At 33.5% G+C, this 18,652-nt stretch overlaps 1 protein-coding gene across 1 annotated transcript in view; it reads left to right on the forward strand.

The window, feature by feature from the left end:
• ENO4 (enolase 4) overlaps positions 1-16,426 on the forward strand; it is a 29,072-nt gene extending 12,646 nt beyond the window's left edge. The window contains exons 5-14 of the mRNA XM_070946028.1: positions 3,975-4,144; positions 6,087-6,218; positions 7,322-7,387; positions 8,695-8,754; positions 9,200-9,367; positions 9,611-9,736; positions 12,027-12,222; positions 13,100-13,167; positions 14,339-14,456; positions 16,293-16,426. Of these exons, the coding sequence (XP_070802129.1) occupies positions 3,975-4,144; positions 6,087-6,218; positions 7,322-7,387; positions 8,695-8,754; positions 9,200-9,367; positions 9,611-9,736; positions 12,027-12,222; positions 13,100-13,167; positions 14,339-14,456; positions 16,293-16,426 (1,238 nt within the window). The remainder of the gene's footprint in view (positions 1-3,974; positions 4,145-6,086; positions 6,219-7,321; positions 7,388-8,694; positions 8,755-9,199; positions 9,368-9,610; positions 9,737-12,026; positions 12,223-13,099; positions 13,168-14,338; positions 14,457-16,292) is intronic.
• The last annotated feature ends 2,226 nt before the right edge of the window (positions 16,427-18,652 follow it).

The following is an 18,652-nucleotide window of genomic DNA, read 5'->3' on the forward strand; positions in this document are numbered from 1 at the left end:
TTGGCTTTACCTCTCTGTTTTGTGCCTTGTGTATTTTGATATATTTTGTATATCAAATATATGTATTTTGACATATATTTTGACATATGTTTTGTGTCTTGTGTATTTTGACAACATAGGTTATGTAGACAGTAACACAGGGTCAATCAAAATGGACTCAAATGTCTATATACCAATGTACAGAGTATGAGGAATAAACAGGTGAATTAGAAATTCAAGTAAATGAGGGCAGGTATGATATTGTTGCCATTATGGAAACTTGGTGGGCTGAAACCCACAAATGGAACATACAGCTAGAGGGATATAAATTATTTAGAAGAAATAGACCAAATAAAAGAGGAGATGGAGTTGCACTATATATAAGAAATAACTACATCTCTACACAAATAGAGCACAACAATGATGAAAATTATCTTGAATGCATTTGGGTCAATATTAAAGGGGGGGAAATGACATTGCCATAGGTCTATACTATAGGCCACCCAACCAAACAGAGGAAGTAGATGAACTTTTTGCTAGTCAGCTAACTAAGGTATGTAGGAAGCACATCACAATACTAATGGGGGATTTTAACTACCCTGACATCACCTGGGAGACAAACTCTGCACCAAGTGGAAGATCCAACAGGTTCCTAACAAACCTAGCAGACAACTTTGTTTCCCAAAAAGTAGATAAGGGAACAAGGGGATCAGTCATATTGAACTTAATTCTCACTAACAGAGATGAAATAATAGAAGGTGTTGAAGCTACAGGAACCTTGGGGGCAAGTGATCATGTAATATTGGAATTCAACATTATGCAAACACAAGTAGTAGAACAAAGTCAAACTAGAGTCTTGGACTTTAAGAGAGCTAATTTCAATAAACTTAGAGAGAGCTTGGGAAGGATTCCATGGATGAGAATCCTCAAGGGGAAAACAACTCATAAAAGCCCAGTCTAGCACAATATCAATGAAGAAGAAAAATAATAGCTCTCAAAAGAAACCAGCATAAAGAACTCTCTGACAAATTGAAAGACAAAAAGGACAAGTATAAAAAGTAGAAATAGGGGCAAATAACTAAGGCAGAATATCAGCAAATAGCCCGAGCCCGTGAAGATGAAGTGAGGAAAGCTAAGGCTCACAATGAACAAAGGATTGCAACAAAAGTAAAAAAAATAACAAAAAAAGCTTCTTCCAACATGTTAAGAACAAGAAAAAAGCCAAGGAAACAATTGGTCCATTGCTGGGAGAAAGTGGCAAGAAGGTGACAAGCAACAGGGAGAAAGCAGAACTACTTAACTCATTTTTTGCATCTGTCTTTACACAAAAGGAGAAAACAGTCCAACCTATCAAAAACACCACCACAAAAAACAGATTAGGAACACAAGTTAAAATAGGGAAGAAAATGGTAAGTGAACATCTGTCTACTCTAGACGAGTTCAAATCACCAAAACCAGATGGATTACACCCCAAGGTTCTGAAGGAACTGGCAGATGAGATCTCAGAACTGCTGAACTATATCCTTCAAAGATCCTGGAGCACAGGGGAACTGCCAGAGGACTGGAAAAGAGCTGATATAGTTCCCATCTTCAAAAAAGGAAACAAAACAGATCCAGCAAACTACAGACCTATCAGCTGGACCTCAATACCAGGGAAGATTCTGGAAAAGATAATCAAGCAACGAATCAGCGAACCTAGAAGCAAACAAAGTAATAACCAAAAGCCAACATGGGTTTGTCAAAAACAGATCATGCCAGACTAATCTTATTGCATTCTTTGACAAAGTATCAAAATTAGTGGACCAGAGGAATACTGTCAATATAATTTACTTGGACTTCAGTAAAGCATTTGATAAAGTAGACCATAACTTACCACTAGATAAAGTAGAAAAATGTGGGTTAGACAGCATCACAACCAGATGGATTCGTAACTGCCTGACCAATCACACTCAATGTGTAGTCCTCAATGGAACTGAATCTACATGGAGAGAAGTATGCAGTAGGGTACCCCAAGGCTCTGTTTTAGGCCCAATACTCTTCAACATCTTCATCAATGACTTGGATGAGGGGATAGGTGGGGAACTCATCAAATTTGCAGATGACACCAAGCTGGCAGTAATAGCCAACACTCCAGAAGATAGGCTCAAGATACAGAAGGATCTTGACAGACTTGAACATTGGGCGCTATCTAACAAAATGAAATTCAACAGTGAAAAAAGTAAGGTTCTACATTTAGACAAGAAAAACAAAATGCACAGGTACATATATGTGGTACCTTGCTCAATAGTAGTAACTGTGAGAGGAATCTTGGAGTCCTAGTGGACAACTGTTTAGATATGAGCCAGCAGTGTGCAGCAGCTGCCAAAAAAGCCAACACAGTTCTGGGCTGCATAAACAGAGGGATAAAATCAAGATCACATGAAGTGTTAATACCACTTTATAATGCCTTGGTAAGGCCACGCTTGGAATACTGCATTCAGTTTTGGTCGCCACGATGTAAAAAAATGTTGAGATTCTAGAAAGAGTGCAGAGAAGAGCAACAAAGATGATTAGGGGACTGGGGGCTAAAACATATGAAGAACAGTTGCAGGAACTTGGGTATGTCTAGTTTAATGAAAAGAAGGACTGTGTTCTGATATCTCAGTGCTCTGATATCTGCCACAAAGAAGAGGGAGTCAAACTATTCTCCAAAGCATCTGAGGGTAGAACAAGAAGCAATGGGTGGAAACTAATCAAGGAGAGAAGCAACTTAGAACTAAGGAGAAATTTCCTGAGAGTTAGAATAATTAATCAGTGGTATAACTTGCCTCCAGAAGTTGTGAATGCTCCAACACTGGACATTTTTAAGAAGATGTTGGATAACCACTTGTCTGAAGTGGTATAGGGTTTCCTGCCTAAACGGGTTGGACTAGAAGACCTCCAAGGTCCCTTCCAACTCTGTTATTCTATTCTATTCTATATATTCTTAATTTACTGCAGACACCAATGAATACTATATCTGAAGATGAGGAAATAATGTTAGTAAATACATATTTTAAAAAACTCTTTATAAATCTCTGAGGAAATATTTAGTTTTTAGACTCTTAATAGTCTCCATGAAAAAGAAAAGATATTTGAACGTAACAAAAGTAGAACTTGGCATTTTATGGAATATTTAATTGATTGTTGAGAATCTATGGAGAATATGTCCTGTTTAGACTTGTTGCTTCATACCATGACAATTCATCTATAATTTTCATTAAATGAGCTTTTTGATCATAATCAGGATCAAATTTGTGGTGTGCTTCAAATTAATGTATCAAGTACATCTCAGTGTTCTTGAGAATGTTTATGTTCTACTGCTTAAAGAAGTAGTTAAATGATTGGATCAAAAGTCAGATTTTCCATAGCATCGACACTGATAACTAGTGTCAGATTTTCAAACAATGCAGGCTTTTCTTTAACATTTGAGGACATAAATGTCACAGTGGGAAATGATGGTTGCTATGTTCTGTGCTACAAAATTCAGCTATTGTTAAGGTACCCAAATGGGAGCTATATAACTTTCCAAATGTACCTTGGAGTCTGATTTTTTAAACATAAATATTATTTTGAAAATCTGTATGAAGTTAAAAAAATGAACATGATGAAAAAGAGTAAAGAGAAAATAACAGAACATTTTTGTCTAAGAAATAAAATTTCAGCAAAGAGTTTGTAATATCTACCATTAAAACTTTCAGATGATATAAAATTAATGTTAGAGGGCTAAATGGATACATAGGAAAAGTTTAAAATGCACTTAGAATTATATTTCTTCAAATTCTTATTTTTGGATGAGAGTGCCTTTGATTCCAGTTAAATTGTAGATTAAGGAACCTGAAGGTTTTTTTCTTCATTTGTTTGACTTTCAAAGCTTTAATGCAAAAACTGTCATTTTTTTTATTGTAGTCTTGAGAACATTAAGCAGAAACTTTAAGCAGAAACTGACTACATCCCTTTTCTCCCTATGTTTATAGGCAAAAAAATGTCTGTGATAGAAAAGCCAATAGTTCCAGCAGAACTCCCTGAACCTGTACTTATGGGCAGTTTGGCTATTGGATGTACATCACTTGCTATTGCAAAGAGTGCTGCAACTGTTCGTGACATACCTTTGTACTCATATATTGCTTTGCTGAAACATGATCAGGTACAATCTGTGCAGTTGCAGAATGCTCGGTTGAAATGGGAACAAGAGATATGACAGCCATATACACAAAACTAAGTCTCATCCTATGTATAGTGAAAGTACTTAATCAATTGTAGCACCCTAGACAATATGGCAGATGTGATTAGCTCCAGTTTGCTAATTTTTTTTCAGTTTGATGAATGCTCATCTACATTTATGGTCAGCTGAAACTTCTTGCTTTTCAAAAAGTTAAGTGATGAAGCAGAATTTTCAGACTACCATGTTTCACTATAAAAGTAAAACATGGTGGCCTGATCAAGAAGATGATCACGATAAACAATGTATTGTAGGGAATACTTCCCTGTCCCTGTAATGACTTTCTTTATTATGGATAATTATTATGGTAATAATTATTATGGTAATTATTATGAGGTAATAATTACTTAATAATTATTATATGAGGTAATAATAACTATGAGGTAATAATAATTTAATTATTATTACTTCATAATTATTACCTCATATAATAATTAAATAAATATTATCACCTCATATAATTATTTCATATTAATAATAATTACATGGGATTTACTGTCATCAGATATGATGATGCCACCAGTTTAATATAGAATATATATAGAAACAGAGCAAATTCATTCTGGATGCTGGCTGTTACCTACAGGCATTGATAGCAGTTGATCTTATCTGAGGTTCAAAAATTAAATAGTTAGACATGGTTATTATAGGGAGAGTGCCAAAATTGTTGGCAAATCAAAAAGCAATCTGGGAAGATGGCCTTGGTAAAAACAGTTTTGTGAATGAAAATAAAGTCTTCCTAACTTTCAAGCTCCCAGAATGAGCCTGAAAGCTAACGATAAATCTTTGGTCCCAGTGACTGACTCAGATTGCAACCTGCCAAACCTGTTTGTACTGTTGCTGGGACAACTACATGGTTATTCCTGTGTTTATCAAGAGTTGAGTTCAATTAAGGGAGATGTACATCACTTGGTGTTTCGTTAATTTTGATGTCTGTTATGAAGCAAAAATATAAAACAGCAACTACGATACCTTTTTGTGAGTTTCTTGAGAACATTTGGTTGCTTTCTGTGTGTAACTGGGCCAAATGGGCAACTGGAGTGATTGAGCAGAATTTTCTTACATTGTGTTCTAATGGTATTTAAGCCTTTTCATGGCTGATGTGTGTGAACATGATAGAAGAGATAAGAGTAATATATATATCAGGTAGCCATTCCTATCTTCCATCTCTTGGTTTCAGGGCCAGAAGAGTATACTTATCAATTAACCCATTGGTCTTAATTTGATTCATGTATGAATAAACCCATTACAAAACCTAAGCTATAAACTATAATTAACAAGTTCTTCCTTAACCACAATTTAAAGTCTAGATTTGAACACCATATTTGGCCTAACTATATTTTGACTTAGTTTATTGTGCATGTCAGTTCTAAAAGTCAGTGGGATAAACAGGAATCATATTCTAATGTCTGTTTACTCTTGTTTCCTGATTCTGCTGTCAATATATAGGAATATTCCTACATCTGAGTGATATTGAATTGAGGCAAATCCTAATCCTAAATTTGCTTACTAATTTGTGCTGTCTATCCCTGGCATACAGAGAATGCCAGAATGAAATAAGGGATTTTTGTATATTGATTTATTATTATACATTTTATTTTTCTGGTAGCTAAACTAGTCTTATTTGAACATTCCTGTCTAAAATTGGATATTTATGATCTTTCATGAAATTAAGTTTTGTCTTGCTAGTCAATCATAGATACAAACAGTACATATACATATGCAAATACGGTCAACTTTCCTTTATGATCCAAATAATGTACAAGATAGTTTATAGTAAAACATAATATATGATTAAAGCAAACTAAGAGAGCCAGGCTTTTATTTTTAATATAACCAATGAAATGCTACATTCTTCCCCATTTAGAAGAAGCCAAAAGAACTGGTCATGCCACTGCCAATGATAACAGTTTTGAATTGTGGAAAATCATCACCTGGAAAACTGAATTTAATGAAAGAAGTGATATTGATCCCTCCTGCCTGGTTAACAGTTAAACAAGTACAGTATGCTGTTGCTCTATGTTGAGAATGATAAATGTTGAAAATCACTCAACATTTTCATTGTATTCACCTTTCAGGATGGAAATGCTGTTTTATCTATATCACTGTTATTTATTAAAACTGTTGACTTGGAGCTAAATTCAAAATCTGTGTATGCGCAAGACATCTCAGAAAAATAACTGAAAATACTGTTATGTTGATAGACTATACAAAATATATATTCAGTAAATAAATATGCAGCATTTAATCTGCATGAAACATTATAGTTATAGATATAGCTGTAGACATAAGTATAGATAGTTAAAGTAGCCTATCATTTTTCTGGCATTTATTTGAGAATTTCCAATGCCTCTTATAATGAAGGAAAGCAAGCAATAAAACATTAGAAAGATTTAACACAGTTTGCTGTAGAATAAAGAGGATTTTTTTTTTTTTACCAAGTTTCACATTCCAAGATAATCAGTGTTAACCTGGTACAGCGGAAGCATTAGTTTAATGAAAAATTATTAAAAACGTAGTTACAATGGTTCTAAAATGGATTTGAGAAATAGCTTTGACAGATAACTCTTGATCTCCCAGATAACCTTTGAATAAGTTTAACGACAAGATATATGATGATACAGTCCTGCATTGTGGCTGAAACCACAAGTAAAAGAAATGTAATAGTAGGCTATGCAGAAAGTGAGACTACTTAGATATGGTTATCAGTTTTTAATTGGATAGACTATTAGTTAACAAATACATAATTTCTGCTAAAGGAAAACATCACTTAAGTACGTGTAAATGAAATTAACTCTATTGTCTTAGAAGTTATAGGCTGACACAATTGTTGATTAATTTTGTTCATTTCACAGTGTTATATAATAATAAGTAAACCTTTAATAAAACTGAAATGTAATCATATTGAGAGACATAAAATTAAATTAATCATCATTAAAGTATAATTAAATCTCTACATTCTGGTACTAAACATGGGTAAGAATTAGTTAAAATTAATGGCAAACGAGATTTTACAAAGTGCCTTCTCTGATTATCTTAAAGCATGAACCAACTGATTCAGGAAGATAGTCCTCCTTGACATAACGTTTTATTATTATGCAGGCCCTAAGAAGATGTATGGATATTCAGAAACAGATGTTGAAATTGATAGAAAAAATGAATAAAGAAGTAAGTCAAAAATAATAACATTTATTTAGGACATTCAAGAATGAATGCTATTGAATAAATGAATAAATAAATAAATAAATAAATAAAATAAATAAATAAATAAATAATAAATAGATAAATAAATAAACAACTTAAAAATAAATAAAAAAATAGCCCATTTGGAATTTGAATTTTGAGAAGGAGTGGGGATGGATGGGGGTGATCCTGACAGGACCATCATGGTTTCCCAGGGAGGAGGCAGTACATTCCAAAAAGAATCCCAAATTAAGGGATTGCACAGTCCTGAGTTGGATGGAGGAGAAAAGAAGAGGTTCAGGGTGATATCTCACGTGGCTATATCTGTTAGGTTAGAAGGTTATAGCTTTAGTCTGGAAGATTCTGTCTACTAGTTGTAAACTAATAGAGAATTGGACTCGACTGGATTTCCCAGTATCATCTTTGGGCTTAGGTCTAACATGCCCACACTCATAGAAAGGAAAGAAATATCAGCAAGATGGCAAACCTCATAATCTGTAAAACAAATATAATTGCTCAGACAGGCGGCAAAAACAATCCACCAAAGAGCTACTGTTTGGGCGGGGAAACGGAAGCTCACCTGAGAAATGGGATGGAATGAAGAGATGTGGCTGATTGCACAAGAACCTTCTTTTCATTTAATTACAAGTTGCTATTTTAAACTAATAGGTGTTCATTATTTATAATGCTGAGTCAGATAATTGTTGGCAAGGTACAGTTTAATAATGCATTTCTACTTCAGATTAGTGTGGTATCACATACAGTTTATATTCATTTTACCTACATACAGGTAGTCCTTGACTTACAATAGTTCATTTAGTGACCGTTCAAAGTTACAATGGCACTGAAAAATGTGGCTCATGACCATTTTTCATAGTTATGGCCTTTGTAGCATCCCCATGGCCATGTGATCCAAATTAAGATGCTTGGCAACTGGTTCATATTTATGACCTTTGCTGGGTCCCAGGGTCATGTGATCACTTTTTGCAACGTTCTGAACAAGCAAAGCCAACGTGGAAGTCAAATTCATTTAACACTCTTGTTACTAATTTAACAATTGCAGTGATTCACTTAAACAACTATGCCAAGAAAACTTGTAAAATGGGGCAAATCTCCCTTAACAAATGTCTCACTTAATAGCAGAAATTTTGGGCTTGGTTGTGGTCGTAAGTCAAGGACTACCTGTATTTTACCATGTTGACTCACGTGCTATAATGGTTGACAGTTTGTTACATTTTTCTGCATACTATGTTTTCCTAAACACTTTGTTCTTGAAAAATCCTTTGCAACAGTCTGGTTCTGCAATAGATGGCAAAAAAGCTGCTTCACGAGATGCAGAGAAAAAGATGCTGGTAAGGAGAAAAATAAAGTGGTCCTAAGGTTAAGCGTGATGAAAGATTAAGATTAAAGTTATAAGGGAAAAAGATTAGTAGCCATCCCTGACATACTGTATAATACAACTTATTTGCTATAAGACTGCATCCTTGCAAATGATATGAACAAACTTAGTACTTGTTTTCATGTCCATCTGGTTATAGAAATTGGAAATAATAACTAGGAAATTACCTGATTGGTTTCTTGTAAGTAATGATAAATTATATATAGCTGAAATATTACCATAATATTACCATGGTTTGACCTATGAAATGACCATACATAGAAAGAGCCTTAAAGGAGTTTAAAACAATATCATCTATATAGTTTTGATGGAAAGGTTCAAGAAGGGCAGGCATTCAGAAGTTAGCAGACTATTTTTTGTAAGTTAATATTTGTTTTTTATATATTATTTATTCACAGCTTCCTGTTCCTAAAAAAATATCCCATTTAGGCTGTCTGGTAATGGGATACGACAGTCTGGAACAACCACTAACCTTGATCCAATCAGCATGCACACATCTTTCCTTGGAATTAGGAACAGATATATACTTGGGGATAAATTGTGCTGCTCATGAAGTAATGGACTATGTAAGTTTTATTTTCAATGTTTTCAATAATTTATCATTGGTTTTCCTCTTTTGGTGGAATGTGTTATAATAATGGAGGTGTTGGTATGAGATAAATGTGTAAAACAAATTGTTCATCTAAAATACTAGACTGTTGTAAAAGCTCAGTATATATAATTCCACAATTAGGCTTGACCTTAACTTGTTTTGTTTTTAAATGGATAGCTTCATATTTAATAGGTTTTGTCAATATTTTACACTCTAGAATAAAGGAAAATATGAAGTAATTGTTGGAACATATAAATCTGCTGATGAAATGGTGGATATGTATCTAGATCTGGTTAAGAAATTCCCTTCTATTTTAACATTAATAGATCCATTGAGAAAAGAGGTAAGTTCCTTTTACTTATACATAGATATATTTAAATTTGTATTACTTTTTTAAAACAGCATCTAAAAATGAAAGAAACATGTAGATGATGATGTTTTAACAATCATGCACTTTAAAGAAAAGAATAATACATCGATGAAGGAAATTACACTGAGGTTCTTTCTCCAACAGCATTATTGTGGTCCAGTAATACTGGACTAGTCTTGTTTAAATCCAGTTCAGTGGCTTCAAGGGGGTTGTGATTTGAAGCTTTGGAGCTTTTTGAATCTTGGTTACCTGGTATTTTAGGACGCATAAGAAGCCATAAGATATGTACCTATTGCTCTGCTCATATCTCACAATGATTCTGGTCAATATTGTAAGACCTAATAATGTTACTCATAACTCTAGGATTTTTTACATCTCATTATTTCACAATGTGAAATATTTATTAATTTGATTTTATTTCACTTTTATTACTTTATTACTTATTAATATCATTAAGGTATTATTACTTTACAAGTAACTCGAGGTGGCAAACATACATAATACTTCCTCTTCCTATTTTCCCCATAACAGCCCTGTAAAATGGGTTGGGTTTAGACAGATTGATTGGCACAATATCTCCCAGCTGGCTTTCATGCCTAGGATGGAACTAGAACTCAGTCTCCTGGTTTCTAGGTCACCACCTTAACTAACTTTGCTTTTGATCCATGCCTTTTAAACACAACACAATGTTTAGTTTTATATTTGATCAATGGTAAGCTTCTCTAACAAAATTATCTCTGATTCCTTCTTAATGTAAACTGCTGGAATCTAGAGAAAACTAACTGTTTGGAGAAAAAAAATGAAATTGTAGAGTAACTGTAATAGTACGTGGGAATGACCTTGGAAGATGGAGCAAAGAGATGCTGCCTAATGAATGGTCAAAAAAGAGAGAGCGTAAGCCACAGCTGCTTAGTGGGACAGAGCAAGAGGTTCACAAGGGACTCTCTGTACATTCTAGGGTTGCAAAGGTGATTGCAGGAGAATTGAACTTTCACACTTGCAAGATTCTGTTAATGTAGCTTAACTATAAAGTGGAATTGGCTTTTCTGCTTGTGTTTCCTGTGTGGTATACCTGAGCTGACAATAATCATCAACAAAATATATGCTTTTATAGGATACAAATAGTTTGTTGAAGAAACATTATTCTTAGCAATGAGTGTCAAAACAGAGACGCTGAAATGAGCTGATTACTTCCATAATATTATTTACAAAATATGGGGAAAATGTAAGAAATTTGGTTAAGGGAAATTTGCCAAATAATATACGTGTTTGTGTGTTTTGAGGGATGGAGCACAGAGGTATGAATGAGGGAGAAGTCTTTCTATATTTCAGAATGGGAAGATGAGGAAAAGGAGAATAAGAGAAGGATACTGCTGACTCTTCCTTCCATCCACACAATTATCAGTTTCTTGTAAATCTCAAAGTGAAAAGGCTTTTCCATCGCTGCTAAAGATCTTCCACTTAGAGAAAAATAATATATGTGTCTAAAGACCATTGTCTCTCTGTGTGTAGCAATTAATTCTATAGTCAGTGGCAACTGAACCATGTAAGTTACAAATATTAGTTTAAAAAGAACTACAGAGGACAGTGAGGAACTGATATGCTGTGCTCCTAAAATATTGCTAGTCTTAGTAGCTTGCCATAGCTTCATGTTCCATAGCAGTAAAGCATTTAGGATCACAGCTGGTATCAATTCTACTATGAAGTTATTTAGCAGTATACAGAAACACATGTACTGTACATATACGTATACCTCCACACTCTACATATATCCTAGCTATTCTCCTTGCCTTACACGTATGTGTTCATGCATACTTTTTCTTCTTTCATGTGTGTTTGTGTGTGCATCTTTGTGTTTGTGTGTGACTGTAGGGATAAGATGTTCTTCCTGTGTATAACAGGCAAGTGTGTGTGTGTGTGTGTGTGTGGGGAATGCTTTTAATATAGCTTTTGTAAAATTGCAGCACTTTTGCTCTTGCTGACTTGCAACTCTGGATTTCAGTTCTTCTGTTAGAGCTTTTAGATAAATTGAAAGATGGTTTTATTGTGTCCCTTCATTCACCCTAGTACTGAATTTACTGATGTTAAATGTTAAGTGTCTCATTAAAAAAAAATTTTTTTTTGGCAGTACTTTGCCTTCTTGTCTAGAGCTAATACTTGAAACAAATTCCATGTGCAACCACACTTGCCCAATAAAAACTATTCTATTCTGTTCTGTTCCGTTCCATTCTGTTATATTGTATTCTTTTTGCTATCTTTATAGGATAGCCAACAGTGGATCCATCTGTGCAATGTTTTGGGTTCTAAATGTTATTTAATTGCAGAAGACTCATGTACGAATTTGACTAAACTTCTGGGTTCTAAAAAAAGCAATATGCCAAAATGCAGTGGCCTTGTCATAAAACATATCAATGAAGCTAAAATTTTGGACCTTATACAAATGACCCAGCGATTAGATGGTGAGGAAAGAACTCTATTTCAAAATTCAATAGTAGCTTTTTATGTTTAGTAAACTATTTAATAATTAAACATTCTTATTCATCAAAATTTGCTTTCATTATGGATTGACAGTATAATTGGGACTCATTTTAAAATACATAAGTTGAATGTTTAGATATAATTCAGCTTTAAGTGCTATAGAAAATTTTATGTATCTCTTTGTGTCACATATTTCCCATCATTCTTTATGGACCTCAAAATGTAACAGATTTAAAAATGTTAATATTCAGATTTTTATTTGTATCAGATAGAATTGTTCATTTAAAGAAAACAAAAATCTGTATTCAATAGGAAAAGATTCACTATGTTTATTTTAAATATACTTTTAATCTGATTATCTCTACTATAACAGTTGTGGGGACTGTTAAAAGCAAGTAATACTTTACAAATACAATACAAATACAAATACTTTAGCTTTTCTAGAGTTTTTCCACAATCCAATGCAGAATAAATAAATTTAAATAGATATAAACGTTCAATACTGCTTGGCTGTGGGCAGATGATTTTGTACACTATAAATAAGTCATAATAAAACAAAACTAGATTGCAATAAAATAAAAAAAAATGCTAAATAATAATTGTGTATTTCCAGGACAGCTGTATTAGTTTGTTACAGCAAAACTAATATAAATTTAGTGTATTTAAGGAATTATCTATTTAATGAAACTGAAACTTTTCTGGACTAGAGTTTATTTTATTAGTCCATAAAATTTAAATTTATAATAAATTACTAACTCTGGAAGATGCCATAAGACTTTCCAGTAATTTTACAATTAAGACAATGATTTGCAAACTATAGATGTTTTATGAAATTAAAAGCCCTTGCATTCAATACAGGTTGGAGGCACCTTTCCATCTTAGGAAGTCCAGATGGAGAATCTTCTGATGATAGCCTTGCAGACCTGGTATGTATGAAAAATTCCTCAATTGCCCAAAGCTTTTTATCTTGAGTTGCTTCCTAGGAGAAATGTTATCTAGTGAAGAGACATATAACCTTTGAGGAAATTGGCTTTTTGAAGAAAGTTGCCTTTTAAAGCGAGGTAATCTTTGAACATTCAAGGGGAAAACAGCAGAGTAGGCAAGCGAAGCAAACAGCAAATATGTAGTGTCTCTTGCTGACATTTTTAAGGAAAAGTTGAGTAAATTATTCAAACATAGGGCAGTAACATTATTTCCTTGTCTTAATGGACTCCAGTTGATTTTTTTTTTATTAAAGTATAATTACATAGAGGATGTCACTTGAAATGATGACTTACTTAATGTGTCAATTTCCTTTCACCAGTCCTTCATTTATTTTCTTCTGCCTCCTGCAATCTCCCAGGTCCCTCCTACTCCCCTTCCTTTCAATAATGTAATCATCTTGGATTCCTTTACATCTGCTTCAGCTTCCTATCTCTTCTCCTAACTAACTACACCAATGCTGACCACTTTGTTTGAAATATCTGAACAATTTTCTCCTCAAAATTGGACTGCCTAGTAATATTCAGACTTTTAAGTTGCAACACTGTTTTTTCCTCCCCTTGTTCTGTGTCCTCCTGATAGTTAGTTGATAACTTCTCCTTGTGTGTAAGAAACAGATAAATTATCTACTAGAAGCCAGGTTTTTATTCATTATACTTATTAGATTTACTCTAATGTTGCAATTTAAGAGTTATCTGTATATGAGTTTAAGGATTAAACTGCAGCTCACAATTCAACTGAAATTTTTGCTGCTTTAAGAAACAAATATGCAAATCTTGTATTAATTTTTTTAAAAAGTCCTTTAATACAATTAAACCGTGAAAGGAAAAACACAGTAAGAACAAAACACACACACATACGTGCAGTAGAGAGAAAAAGGAAGCAATAGATAAAAATATATGAAATATATATTTTTAAACAAAACATTGATCACACAGAATAATATTGGTACTGGCAGTTACAAATTCAGCTCTTTAATTATGAGCTTTCATGTAGGGTTGAAATATATATGGCTGTAATTAAAGCCTCAATTTAATCGCCAAATTAGGTTACTCAGAATAAACTATCAAAGTTTTCAGCTATGGTTTTTTTTTAAAAGAAATTTATTTGTCTTAGGCTGTTGGACTGGGAACCAAATTCATCAAACTGGGAGGTCTTTCCCGTGGAGAGAGGATAGTCAAGTACAATCGACTTCTTGCAATAGAGGAAGAACTAAACAAGAATGGGAGGCTTTGTAAGAACCTCTTTCTTACTTTGTTTTCAGTGCTTAATGAATAAGAACCCAGAGATTGGAGAAAGTGACTGAAATCACTCTGTAGGAGGGAAAGGGAATCAAAAGACTGTAAATAAGCAGTTGCAGAAAACAGGATGACATTTGCCATGAGTTATATTGTCCCGATGATGAGTTATCTATTTATCTGAATGTTAAAGTAAAATTTCTTGGAGGGAGTAGGCCACAACAGTTCAATGCATTTAATTGGCTGAAATCATCACCAAGGGAGAGCATTTTCTGAAAATTCTTAATCGATGAATATTCACATGTTGTGGAGGAAGTTTTAAAATGCGATTCATCGTTTTCCATATAAAGATTCAAAGAATGAATTGAATTGCAATTACTATGAATTGCATGTACTATGAATTGCATGTACTATGAGCAGTACATGGATAGATAGTAAAAATGGGGATGTGACATAAACTGCATAAAAAGGTTCGGCCCCTGCAAAATTCAATTAAAACCATTAGTTTGAATTGTTCTCAAACACATGCTGCTTCTTTGAAGCCTATTTTAATTGATCCATAACAATGGGTTAATGATAAAAATAAAGCCAGAACATAGAAAACTGCCTCAAGCCAGATATGGCAATTTGTCCGTAAAAAAATAAACTGCTAACTAGCTGTGGTTTGTAGGGAAACATTCTCCAATCTGGTATTGTTTAGATGCATTTGGACGACACATTTCAGTGTGACCAATAACAGGCTAGTTTAGGGTTCTGGGAGAAGCAGTCTCAATGCATTTGCTGGGTCCCATGTTGAAAAATCATCTCTGGAATCTCAGAGAAAAAGCTTCCAGAACCCTCATTTAGTCTGTTATTGGTCATACTGAAATGTGTAGTCCCCGAATGGATCTAGACCAGGGGTTCCCAACCTGGTCCCAGCATGCCAGAAACTGGGCCACACAAACAAGGAAAGCCCCATCTATGGAATGCAGGCAGTACGCAAAACCACATTCCCTTCGGTCCATGGAAAAGTCTCTCTCCACCGAACTGGTGCTCAAAAGGGGCCGCTGATCTAGATAACACCAGATTGCCCTACGAACCACAACCAGTTAGCAACTTGTTCTTCACAAGAGAAATTGCCAGGTCTGGCTTGAGCCAATTTTCTCTCTTCTGGCTTTATTTTTTTGTCATTAATCCATTGTTCTGTATCTATTAAAACAGGCTTTAAAGAAACAGCATGTGTTTTTGTAATTTTATTTCAAATATTTGGGGTTTTTTCTTCAAATGATTTTGCAACTTTTCCATAAAAGATCATTGGAATGATCAGTGCTTGTTTGCACTGTACAAACCTCTGGGTGTAATTGTTCCCTTTGCTTACTTTTTATACATGGCAGGATCCACAAAGGGACAGAACTCTTTTAACTTGAAAATACAAGTAAATGAGCAGACATTTCATTAAATTGTTCCCAAAATTAGAACATGTTCGTGTTTCCCATGTGTTAATATTGGAGACCTGTGCACATTTGTACTGTACTCTATATTCGTATTTTCCTCTTGTAAGAAATGAGCTGAAATTTACATTCCTTGATAAATGGAGCAGGAATGAATGCAGATATACGTGTCAGTATACCTTCCATTTACTATTGCAGTCTAGTTTAGATTACAGGATGGGCAGGAACAAAAGCAAAATTTTCTGTAATGTGGCATATACCTGATCAGAAGTAAAGGAAAAATGATTGATATTTAAAGTTATGCAAAAACACTTTCTCCCTTCAAACATGAGCATGCATTTAAAACATGGTGCAATTTTCTTTTTTACTATAGTTATTATGTGGCTGTATATTCCGTTCCAGGTGAAAGAGATGAGTATGAATTTATTGACTTTACTGAAGAGGAGGAGGAAGAAGGAGAAGAGGAGGAGGAAGAAGAGGAAGAAGAATTTGACCACACTGATTCTCTTTCCGGGAGTAGACAAGCTGTAGTCTAGACATTAATGTTTCAGATTTTGCATTGGTTGATTCAAGCTGACCCTGGAATTCTTTTGGGAATGCATTGTGTCTTTCCCAAGACAGCATATGTGATAAAAATGTAAATTTATTTCTCTTATTGTCATTAAAAATATTTTATTTTGGGTTTTATTTTGTCTTCCTGTTGCAGTGTGCAGTGTCCAACACAATGACTGAGTATTTCCTCCTTTCAATTCTACTTGTTCCTATGTTTAGTTCTAAACTTTTGGTAAAATTTCTTTCAGTGGGAGAAACTAACAATATATATTATAGATGATTATAAAATCAATGATTCATTAAATTCCACTAATGCAAATATTTGTTTGAATAGTAACCAGTGTTGATGTGGGGTTTATTATTTATTTAATAAATTCTTTATTCCAAATATGCATCATCCTAATAATTGACAATTTAAAAAACCCCAAAACATCTTTAGTTTGTTGTTATTTCAATTAACAAGTAACCATCTGAAATATAAATTGAAAGTATTTTTATTAGACTATTAAAATTATATGAACAATTAAGATCAGGAATAATGTTTATGGGCCAGTACTATGATTACCAATTAGAGGTTTGCAGAATTAGTGTAGATTCCTAGTGCAATATAATGTAATTTATGGTAAATTTTTATGTGAAGAATGAAAACAACGGCAACACAATACTCCAGAAACAACAAATCACAATATTTGGGAAATAACCTGGGCATTTTTAATAAGCAGCATCAAAGAATAATTAATTTCATACTATAACAGTTTAAGAAGAAATGTGCCTTTTTAAAATGTTCGTATTTTCGATAATTCCAAAAATATAGAAATAATATCAAATTCAATATAATTAAACTAATATAAATGCATAATCAGGAAAAACATTTTTCCACTTTTACAAATTATTAATTCACCATTCAAATCATAGAATTCTTTATTAGTCAAGTGTGATTGGACACACAAGGAATTTGTCTCTGGTGCATAAGCTTTCAATGTACATATAAACAACAAAGTGACATGTCATAAATCATAGTTATAATTGTTAATCATAAGGTATAAACAAGTGATGCAACAAAAAAAAAAGGAAAAGGAAAAGAAAGGAAACTTAAAGCTACCCCATTAATAATGCCATCCTATGAATTATGCATTTTTCCTGAAGAATGTATTCAGGAAAAAGCCCATCTGATTTTCATGGAATTTAATTCCAAATGGAAGTCTATACATAACTTTATGATTTACTTTTTAAGACAAGCATTAAACACGTACTGATCAAGTCAAACTAATAAATTAGATTCAATCTTAGTCCTCACTACTAATTGTGATTTCCTATCAGAAAGTTCATAACAGTGTACTCAAACCAATATTAAACTGCAAACTGCTGAGGTTTCATCACAATTGTCACCTATGTTGGAAATGTATAGTTTAGAAACATGAGTAAACTGTAAATTTGTATTCAAGGTAGCCTGTTGCATATTTATTGATGTTTCTTTTAAAAAATTAATGATGACCAAATGTAGTAAATCAGCTATTTTGTCTTTTTCCTGAATTCACTGCATTCTATATGCATATTTAATGCATCTCCTGAGCTAGAAGATTGACTGTTCTCAGAGAGCTTGCTGATGACCAGGTAAACATCATTTGGCCAATACATATTCCATAGCCTCCATATCATATCCTGAAATAGTACTATAAGTAGAAATTCATGTGGAGGTGTATTACTGATATATTTTAATATTATATTGTAGAAACAGAGCAAGGCACACATACATACACGCATATGCATATGCAAACATACAACACATATACAAAGCTACACAGGATGGCGTTATCTAACTATAAATTCAATCCCAAGTAACAGTATTTGGCCATGTACAAGGATTGAAATCAAACATCACTGTCCAAGCAAGCCATTTAAAATAGCATCTCATATTGCTGGGAAGTACTTGACAAAATCAACAAGACATAACCGGGAGTCTGTTTAGTCAAAAACAGTAAGCACAAACACATAAGGAATAAATGCCATGTAATCTTCTCAAGTTATCTCAAAATTGCAAAACAAGTTTATTTACTGATTGCAAAAAATTGCTGAAGACCACGGAGCATAGCATTTGTATAAAAACCCCTAGATTTTAGCCTCAGTTCAATACCAACCAAAAAGTACTAATGAATAGAGTCCGATATTAAATATGCATTTATAGCATTTTTTTTCTGCAACTAGATATA

Source organism: Pituophis catenifer, unplaced genomic scaffold (genome assembly GCF_029215685.1).
Source record: "Pituophis catenifer annectens isolate HBS135680 unplaced genomic scaffold, rPitCat1.0.hap2 SCAF_6, whole genome shotgun sequence".
Classification (NCBI taxonomy): domain Eukaryota; kingdom Metazoa; phylum Chordata; class Lepidosauria; order Squamata; family Colubridae; genus Pituophis; species Pituophis catenifer.